The sequence below is a fragment of the Anopheles merus genome, chromosome 2R (genome assembly GCF_017562075.2).
Source record: "Anopheles merus strain MAF chromosome 2R, AmerM5.1, whole genome shotgun sequence".
NCBI classification, from domain to species: domain Eukaryota; kingdom Metazoa; phylum Arthropoda; class Insecta; order Diptera; family Culicidae; genus Anopheles; species Anopheles merus.
The window spans coordinates 40,361,465-40,371,510 of NC_054082.1; the positions used below are offsets into that span (position 1 = coordinate 40,361,465).

The 10,046-nt window shown below is 45.6% G+C and overlaps 2 protein-coding genes across 2 annotated transcripts; both read left to right on the forward strand.

Moving 5' to 3' along the window:
* The first annotated feature begins 677 nt into the window (after nt 1–677).
* LOC121589647 (putative serine protease K12H4.7) lies at nt 678–2,516 on the forward strand. Its single transcript, XM_041908724.1, has 2 exons — nt 678–1,171; nt 1,251–2,516. Exons 1-2 carry the CDS (start codon nt 750–752, stop codon nt 2,344–2,346), a joined length of 1,518 nt encoding a protein of 505 aa, XP_041764658.1. The 5' UTR covers nt 678–749; the 3' UTR covers nt 2,347–2,516.
* Nucleotides 2,517–6,781: 4,265 nt separating this feature from the next.
* Nucleotides 6,782–8,597, forward strand: LOC121590148 (putative serine protease K12H4.7). Its single transcript, XM_041909574.1, has 2 exons — nt 6,782–7,296; nt 7,369–8,597. The coding sequence occupies exons 1-2, from the start codon at nt 6,896–6,898 to the stop codon at nt 8,435–8,437; spliced, it is 1,470 nt and encodes a 489-aa protein (XP_041765508.1). The 5' UTR covers nt 6,782–6,895; the 3' UTR covers nt 8,438–8,597.
* Nucleotides 8,598–10,046: the final 1,449 nt, after the last annotated feature.

Below are 10,046 nucleotides of genomic sequence, written 5' to 3' on the forward strand. Positions count from 1 at the left end.
CCCAAAAAGATATCCAGTTGCACAACTGATGCGGACGATCAAATCAACCAACAACCCTGTGTTCGTGTCTTGGTAGTGCGTTGAAGTCTCCTTTATCCTCTACTCCTTAAACCCGGCACTCGAATTGAAATTCATTCACGCATTTCCTTCACTGCGTCGCCGTTATCATCCTATGAGAACCGTCCGAACCACATACAGCCGCAACCGATGCTGCTTACGCACTTCCCAATCCCAACACGATTACACGATACACCAGGCAACGTCATGCCGGGCCGTGCTTTTTCTTATCGTTACAGGTACTTTCCGCGCTTCCAAATATTCTCAGATCCTTGATAAGCAAGCCAACGGTTTATGGTACTCTTTTGCGCTCGTTTTACCATCACACACGCCACCCACCCTCCCCTGATTGCGGTCACATCGACTGAGGAGTGTGTAGTAATTCAAATCGTGAGAGCATAATCGAAAAAAAAGCAATGTACAATACATACAAAACGACAACGCGACTCTACCTCATTCCATCGCTTTCTAACTGCAGGCAAATGAGTGACGGAATGAGTTCCTTGCCTCGTGGAACGGGGCGGAGTGAATGGGTCGGTTAGTCTCCTGGTGGGTGCTACTACTCCCGTGGGAAAGTGTGCGTTCCTGTCCTCGGGAAGGGGACTATTTAACCAACGCACCGGACGCCGGCTGACCATTCCGTTGTGTATATTGTTAGTGAAAGGGAAGGGAACACGCGCATTGAGTACAGGATGAAGCTTACGCTAGTGCTGCTGGTGGCAGTGGCGGTCGTTTCGACCACCTTCGCCAAGACGGTACCGTCCGGCAAGCGGTCCCGGCTGCCCATGGAGCTGCTCGGCGGCATGTTCGGTGCCAACTTCCAGGCCCCGAAGGTGCCGAAGGATTACGTGCCGAACCCGCGCATCGTTGAGGACCGCTTCACGTCGCGCATCAACCACTTTGACCCGCAGAACCGCGACACGTTTGAGTTTAACTTCCTGTGGAACGATGAGTACTACCGCCCGGGTGGCCCGCTGTTTATCGTCGTCGGAGGCCATCACCGTACCAATCCGTTCTTCATCGACGAAACGCACTTCAAGGATATTGCCGCCCTGCAGGGTGCCTTCCTGGCTACCAACGAGCACCGTTACTTCGGCACCAGCGTTCCGACTGAGTGAGTACACCTAGTATCATCCTCTGCACTTGCTCAAGCGCTAACTGTCATCGTCATTCCCCACTTTTTTGTTTGGCAGGGATCTGTCGTCGGAGAATCTGCGCTTCTTGCGCACGGAACAGAGCTTATTTGATCTGATCGAATGGATCGATTTCCTGAGGCGCGAGGTCATGCGCGACCCGAACGCGAAGGTCATCCTGCACGGCTTCAGCTACGGCGGTGCACTGGCCTCCTGGGCCCGCCAGCGCTTCCCGAACATCATCGACGGTGCCTGGGTGTCCAGTGCTACCGTGCGCGCGACCGTCAACTTCGAGGAGTTCACCGAGGACTTTGGCAACACGATCCGCATCAAGGGCAGCGACGAGTGCTACAACTCCATCTTCCGTGCGTTCCACACCGCCGAGAACCTGCTCGACGCCGGCCGTACCGATATCGTGTCCAGCATGTTCAACACCTGCGATCCGCTCGACGCGGAGAACTCGCTGCAGGTTGAGCTGTTCCTGCATCTGATGACGCTGTCGCTGGAGCTGTCCATGTTCGACGACTTCAACATTGAGAATGTGCAGCGCGTGTGCAACGTGCTGACGGACGAGCAGTACGAAACGCCAATGGAAGCGCTGGCTGCCTACCTGAAGGATCGCTACTCCGAGATCCGTGACTGTTTCGATCTGTCGTTCGAGAACTTCATCTCGATCCTGGGCGACGAGTCGGTGGATGCTCCCCAGAACGCGGAGTTCGGTCTGCGCCAGCTGAACTATCACATCTGTACCGAGTTTGGCTTCTTCCAGACGGCAAAGTCGCGCGACCAGCCGTTCGGTTCCAAGGTGACGTACGATCTGTTCCTGGCCGAATGCTCGGCCGTGTTTGGCGAGTGGCTCACACAGGAAGTGCTGTACGATGGCGTGCGCCTCACGAACTTCCACTTCGGTGCGACCGATCCGCGCATCACCAACGTGCTGTACACGAACGGTGGCATCGATCCGTTCCGTCACGTGTCCATCACCGAGTACACGAACCTGCTGGCCAATGCGCGCGTCACGCCCGCCGCCTTCTACACCGAGGATATCCGCGCGATCAGCGGTATGGATTCGGAGGAGATGCTCGAGACCAAGCACATGGCGGAGGAGTACATCACCACCTGGCTCGGATCGTCGATCAGCCCGTTCCGGAAGTGAGTGTGGAAAGCGCGAGGCAGTTGGCGAAGGAGTTGGGGCCACTAGCCACCCCACGCACAGTTCCACCCATCTCCTTTCGGCGGAGCGATTGCATAATGTAAGCAGAGCGTTAGTTTGACCAATTAAAAGCCATAAACACATTCGGCTTGATAAAGCCAACATAAAACAAATCGTGGCCCCTTTGTGTGCCCTTTGGATTATCGTTTCATTCCTATCACAATCGATCAGGAGGGGGAGTGTTTTTTAAAGGCATTTATTGGCAAGCAGAGGGGAAATGTTCTTTTGCTGATAAGGAGCACGGTACGGGGTCAGCACGTAACAGACAGCTGTGCGCGATTAATTCGATTAGCCAACCAGGTAGGTATGCAGCTGTTATCGTTACCGCAATTACGTACTTAGCAGAGCGATCGCGCGACTTTGCTTTGCTTTGAGGAATGCTAATCCACCTTCCAACAGCGAATGCAATAAATCGTAGATCAATGGGGCGGAAATGGGTATTTCAATGCGTAAAGGACTCCTTCTTCTACTGCTTTCCGTGTTGATATCATACCTTAAGGGATTAAAAGGATTACACACAGAACAATTTCACTTCCGAGTGTGTTTTGTTTTTTCTCAATCCTGGTCGTTCCCATTCCTGCCTTTCTCAGGGCTCTGGCCGAAGGCTAACGGACATTACTAATCTTATCCGACGATCTTACCTTGTGCCTCATGCTGGGGAACCCATGTGGATCATATAATTGAATAATCGGCCTCCGATATCGTCGGCCTATCTTATCAGGCTTGGAGCGACTTCCGATTAGCAGTTGTTGATTGATATTTTATTAATCGCGCTCCTGTACTGTGTTGCCGATCTGTACAAACAAGCTGTAAACTTTGTTACGAAGCGTAAACAAACGCTGACGTTAATTTGTTGCGTAATGTTACCATATTGTTTCGTTCGCAGGCTGGAATAGTGTGGATCGCGCCTTCTTTTTCTTCTATTTTGGCGAAAAAGGTTGTATCCTCCTATGTTCGTTCGAACCTATGTTTGCAACTCCCATATTCGGAGGCTTACTTTCTCATTTAAAGACGTTGACTATCCAGAGTCATATGTCTAAGTGTGGATCACAGCAATGTGGCTGTTGTTGTTGTTGTTGTTATTGTTACCATGGTTACAATAGCTTTGGATCTCTATGGTCAGTTGCGCTCCTTCCTTAGAGAGCAACATGAGAGAGTAACGCATTCTTCTCTATTCGAGAAAAGTAGCAAACACAACAACAACGATAAACTCTGGATCCCTTTTCATTCCTTTCGGATACCAGACCATTGAAACATACACTCCAAGAACATAATCATGAAATGATCGCCAATAACAGAAGTAAAGCGAATAATAAAGACAAAGAGTGGCAAAGAAAGGCAAAGAGGTCTTATTCGCATCAGATAAGAGCATGATCGATGTGCAATTGCAATAAGAGTTTTATATCCATCCAAGTCCATCCGCGATCTATGGTAACAGTAACTCTGGTTAAGAGACAACTACAAAAACAATTGAGGCTCTTTTCAGAATACAACACAAGCCCTTGTGAACAACACCACAAATTGGTGAGCTTGTTTTGAAGAGATAAACAATCGACTACCGTAGACAACGAGCCTTAAGAAGGTTTTCTAAGTGATCTGCTTAGCACTTAGACATTAATCCGGGCAGATCAGCGTGATCAGTAGTCCTTAATAAACAGCGAAGGCATTAGGGATCAATCAGTCTCGAAAACTGGTTGGGTTTATCGACACGTAGCCGTGTTACCGTCCATAGTTGATCTAATGTATAAGAGAGACAAGATACGGATTGCCTTTGACTTAGTAGTAGATTGATTTCTAAATCATTGCCCCAGAGTAACGGAGAGCTACGTTGAATATAAGACAAGTTAGCTCATCCCTTCTTAAATAGACATTTGTCGGCGGTATTCAACACCGTTGGATATTGGTATTTGTTGCAGTAATACCTAACTTCCATTTTGATTTTCTTATCAATGGTGAAAAACTCGCAATTAAAAGACATGACTGATATGTTAATACGAAGAAAAATTCTATCACCACTTCTTGTTAAAAAATCATATTTGTCGTGCACCGAGACCTACCCGTCGAGACCACTAGTACATAAAGTCAGTCCAAAAAGTATTCGTCTAGCTGAATATTTTGTAGAAAAAGGCGGACTATGGCCGCAATAGGCAAAGGGTGGTAAAAGTAATCATGGGGTTTATCATGGGTTAAGGGACTATCAATACACACGTACTGCTAAAAATAACCATTAAAATAGTGCAATAACTACTAAATTATTTAAAAATTAAAAAAAAGTCGTTTGATGAGCGCGCAAAAAGTATTCGTCCATCAGACTTTTGGCATAATATGCGTACGAAAACAAACGTTATGGAATCAAAAAATGTCCTGATCGTGTTTTTTATTGCATTTATGACTATTGGTGACTACCTACACAACGCAAGAACTCATTTGAACCTTTAAAAAGGCGTATTTTGACCCACTCATCCTACAAGACTTGTTCCAATTATTCTCTGGTAGAAATATTGCATTTTCGGACTACGTGGCCAAGGTCCATTGAAAAATTGGCAACTGATATCATATTGAGAGTCTACTAAATCATTTTCATCAGTTTGGTTTCAGCTGGTTTGGAGTTTCGGGCAAATGACAATGCCCTGTATGTTCTCCAGCTCGGCTGTTCTTGAAACATGTGATACATTTTAAGTAAAATTTCTCAGAACTGGGACTCAAAGTACTTAAAAACTGCATTAATATGTATCTCCATCTCGTCTCCTATCATTTTGAATCATTTTTCTAGCTCACCTTACCTCACTGAGCCCTAGTATCATGACTTCATGATGCTACCGTTACACGAGATTTTGATGTTGCATCTTAGTAGACTGTTTTCGCTATGGTAGACGTCGGCCGTATGACCTTGGCGATTTAAACATGTTTTAATATGTTAGTAGAGCCTAATTTGAAATAAATTCCTTAATTATTTGATGCACCTAAACAGATTTGGTCACTTTCTGTGTATGGTATTATTCAAACAAAACATGATTGTAACTACTCACTCATTCAAGCTATTACATGACCAGTTACGATGAAATGCAGCATGACCCATCAACCAAATGTGACCCATCTCTTGTCCTGATCTTATTGGCCATCACAAAATGCACTTATTCCTTGGTAAAATTTGATTTTTTGGACATTAAACCACTTCTTTCGTTGGATTAACCGTCAGATATGGCTGCTTACATGGTAGTTTGTCACACAATAAGTGTCAGAAAAATTGCCAAACTTTGATCAAATGAAGGAACGAGGCCTCCCAAACATTTTGTAATCTTCAAAAATGGAAAGGATAGGTTATCCATAGGATTAAGATACAATTTTCGCCATCATGCTCCATTCATTTAACTTCCCCGCCTACAGTGATTCTCTGATCGCTTGAAGTGCAATTAAAACAACAGAAATGCATTAGTTTAGATTGAAGTAACTAGCTGATTGATAATAATAAATTTAATTCACGTCTACGTAGTGTTTGTCCAGTGTAAATAATTAAAAAGCTAGATGGACGAATACTAGTTGCGCGCCCATCAAACGACTTTTTTTTAGTTTTTATGTATTTTGGTTGCTATTGCACTATTTAAATGCTTATTTTTTTAGCAAAACGTGTGTATTGATGGTCCCTTTATCAAACCTCATCATTACTTTTATCGCCCCATACGTATTGCGGCCATAATTCGCCTTTTTCTGTGAAATATTCAGCTAGACGAATACTTTTTGGACTGACTGTACAGTAGTGATGGGAGAGTTGACCCGAACCTACCGGGTCGGATCCATCCCTAAGCGTCCCCGGAGTCGTAAGGATCAACCTCATAGACAGAAGTATGTTCAGTAGGTGCAACGATTCCGGTATGTGTACCGACTGCACCCACGGGTTGGAATCGATTCCAACAGGCTCGCACCCGACTCTGGGTCCGAATATGAATAATATGACCCATCACTAATATAAAGCTTTCTGGGTAGCTATACGGAGCTTAAAGAAATTAGGATATGAATATATACTTCTGTGACGTCCTGAAAGATCTTCTGAGTATTTGCAAACTGCAGAAGATGATCACCGTCGATCGCCAACTTATCTTTCAAGTAATGGTTATTTGATTTCCCTTACGAGCTAAGCTATGTAACCGTAAATAAACAATCTCATCACATGGTTGTTGGAATTAAAGTGCAAAATCCTCAATAAAACAGCCCATCAGAATCGACCGATAGCACTTGGAAGGCTTAATCTCTTTGGCACAATAAATTTGGTTTATCGAAGCGCGTGACTAATTTCATTATCTGATACCATGCATACATGCAACCGCAACAATGGAAAACAGCCCTTCCGGTGATTCTGCACCTGTTTCGCGATACGAAACCACCAATATCTTGACTCGGAGGATTAGGGAGTCCCGAACATCGCGTTTTTAAACTGCTCTGGCCACTGGCAGAACTGTTTCAGTATCTCGGCGTTACCCTTTTCGCACACAGGATGACACGTACACACGCTGTTCCGATTCGTGTTGCCATATTCTCTGCACTTGCTGCAGTTGCATTCGGAAGCAATGCTGGACCGCTGCTGCTAGATCTTCTCCATCCGAGGACCGATGCGAACGTACCGGCTGGATATGTGGCGCAGCGTTCGGAAGCATTCCGATTTCGTACACGCGTCGATCATTTTGACGTGCAGAACAGAGCAACGTTCGAGTTCAATTACGTCTCGAACGGCGAGTACTATCGACCGGGTGGACCCATTTTCATCGTCGTCGGAGGCAACAATGCACTGAACCCGTATTTCATCGAGAATGGGCTGTTTCACGACATTGCGCGACGGCAAGGTGGTTGGCTGTTTAGCAACGAGCATCGGTACTACGGTCGCAGCTCGCCAGTTGGGTAAGAGTGATGCCGGGAAAACATAAAATGCCGTTATAAATTGGTAATGAACCACATTTTTACCTTTTGTAGGGACTATTCCGCGCCCAACATGCGGTTTCTGAGCGTCGAACAGGCGCTGATCGATCTGATCGAATGGATTGAACATCTGCGCCGCGAGGTAGTGCGTGACCCGAACGCGAAGGTCATCCTGCACGGACTCGGCTATGGCGGAGCGGTTGCCATCTGGGCCCGGCAGCGATTCCCCAGCCTCATCGATGGTGCCTACGGGTCGACCGCATCCGTCATAGCGCGAGTTGACTTTGCCGAGTACGGGGAGGATATGGGCGAAACGATTCGTACGCTCGGGCATGGCGATTGCTATGGTATCGTGTGGCGTGGATTCCGCACGGCCGAGAACCTGATAGAAGCTGGACTGTACGGCCGCCTGTCGGAGATGTTCCGCACGTGTGTGCCACTGCGGGCCGACGATCCGCTCACGATCGAAACGTTCTTCTACGGGCTGAAGAGTTCGTTCGAGGCGGAAATGTTTGGCCAGGCCAGTCCCGACTCGGTGACGCGCATGTGCGCCGAACTGCTTGCCGATCCGGCCGAGACGGCGCTGGAAGTCTTGGCAAACTTTTTCGAGCGCCGGTACGGTGCGTTCGACTGCGTGCCGTTTGACTTCGAGAGCAACATTGCGAGCGCACTGGACGAGGAAGTTGGCGTACCGAACAATGCGGACTTTGGCATTAGGCAGCGCACGTACCAGCTGTGCACCGAGTTCGGATGGTTCCTGACGTCGTCGTCCGGGGGCAGTCCGTTTGGGACGCGCATCACCTACCGGTACTTTATCGACACGTGCCGGGCGGTGTTTGGTGAGTGGATCGATCAGTCCGTCGTGTATGACGGTGTGCGGTTGACGAATTTGCACTTCGGTGCGGATGATCCACGCGTCACGAATGTGGTTTACGTGAATGCCCAGCACGATCCGACCCGGTTAGTTTCGCTCACCGACTATACGAATCTACTGGCCAATGCGTTCGTTATAAAGGGCGCGGTCGTATCACTCGATTGGATAGCGGAGACACCGCTCGATTCAGAGGATTTGCTGCGTGTTAGAGAGGAAATCGTGGGGTACGTTGTGAGTTGGCTTAGTTAGTTAGTGGAGTTTTTGGAGTTTAGTAACAGAAATTGTTGAAAGAGTATTGAAATGCTATCTTTTTGAAAATAGTCAGCAGAGGATCATAGATTGTTATAAAGTAAACTTGTTACACTGGACTAATGCACATCAAGTGAAAAAATAAAACAGCTATATCTAACATTTTCACAATCATTAATTACCATAGACCGGTTAGGAGGATTCGCTAAAAAATTTAAGGATGTATACTAACTTTAGGATGCACAAAATGGGTTTTCCATTCGGGTGCAGATTATTATTCTCTCTCGTCCCGGTTATCACAGCGATATTGATCGTCGCGTAACGACAACACGAAAATAAGGAATGTTGTTCAGCCGTGCGAGTTACCAAGAGTTGTGCCTCAAGAACCAGAACTGTACGATCCATTCAATTCATCCTAAATAACGAACGACCTACGTTCATCTAATCTCCGTTCATCGATTCTTTATAAATCATAATATACTGAGTTGGTCAAGAAAATAACATCCTACTCGTCGAAATAAAGACCGTCCCACAAAGCCAGGTCGTTCATTTCCTCCATTGCAAATATGAACGTGAAGCATAATACCAGGACGTTCATGAAAAGAACTATCCGTCGAAATGAAGAACGTCTCCAGGTCTTCTTCTTCTTCTTCTTCTATTTGGCGAGAGGGGATGTATCCTCCTATGTTGTACAAACGTTTGTTTTAAACAACATATTCAGAGGCTTACTCTCTCTTTTAGACTTCGACTGTCTAGAGTCATATGTCTTTTGGTTCGGGAACGTCTTTTCTTTTTCTTGTTGTTTTTTTTCTGTGTTGTGTTGTTTGCTATTTCATTGTCAGCCATGTCAGTTGTTTAGATGTATCTGTTTATAGGTTGGTGTATACTTCTTGTATTAAGATTTAAGAATATCTTTTCTTTTAAATTTCGATGTTGTTTTCTTTCATGAAACGGATGATTTCTTTTATCGTTGTTCATGTTTTTCCTTTCCAATTGGTTATAAAATTATTCCAAGATATGAGAGGGTTTGAGTCTCTTTGATTTTTGTATTTTGTGCAGTAGAAAATTTTATGGCGTCCCGTTTCCGGAGTATGGCAAGTTGGACAATCACCGTTTTCTTCGATCTTCATTTTAGCTAACCAATATCTCGATAGGTCATGGCCAACCAGTAATTTATTTGTTGTTTTGATTTCATTTGCGCTTAGTGGGATTTCGTCGTACCAAGGTTTAAATTGGAATTCTTTATGAAATTCTTCTAGTTTCTTCCCTTTCTCTCTACACTCTGCTGTGTACCAATCTTCAGTTTCTTTTCTCATTGTGTTCTTTATGTTGATTGTTGTGTCACTTATTCGTAGTTTGTTTTCAATTATGTTTTTTGATGTGCTTCCTTTTTGGCCAATTGGTCGGCTTTCTCATTTCCTGCTATGTTTATGTGTGCTGGTATCCATCTTATCTCAGCATTGAGTTTTTCGCTTGTTTTTAGGATGTTATGTATTGCTTCGTCTATGTAGCATTTCTCTTGTGCTTCTTTTAAAATATAGCATGCTGCCTATGCATGCTGGCTATCTGTATATATTGTCGGGTTTTTTAGATTATTTTCATTGGCAAT

What these genes read in the sequence shown, in the direction of transcription:
- LOC121589647 (XM_041908724.1), top strand. Translation starts at nt 750, where the DNA reads ATGAAGCTTACGCTAGTGCTGCTGGTGGCAGTGGCGGTCGTTTCGACC. An exon ending in GGCACCAGCGTTCCGACTGA is followed by an intron (nt 1,172 to 1,250) that starts GTGAGTACACCT and finishes TTTGTTTGGCAG; the next exon opens with GGATCTGTCGTCGGAGAATC.
- LOC121590148 (XM_041909574.1), top strand. Translation starts at nt 6,896, where the DNA reads ATGACACGTACACACGCTGTTCCGATTCGTGTTGCCATATTCTCTGCA. An exon ending in GGTCGCAGCTCGCCAGTTGG is followed by an intron (nt 7,297 to 7,368) that starts GTAAGAGTGATG and finishes TACCTTTTGTAG; the next exon opens with GGACTATTCCGCGCCCAACA.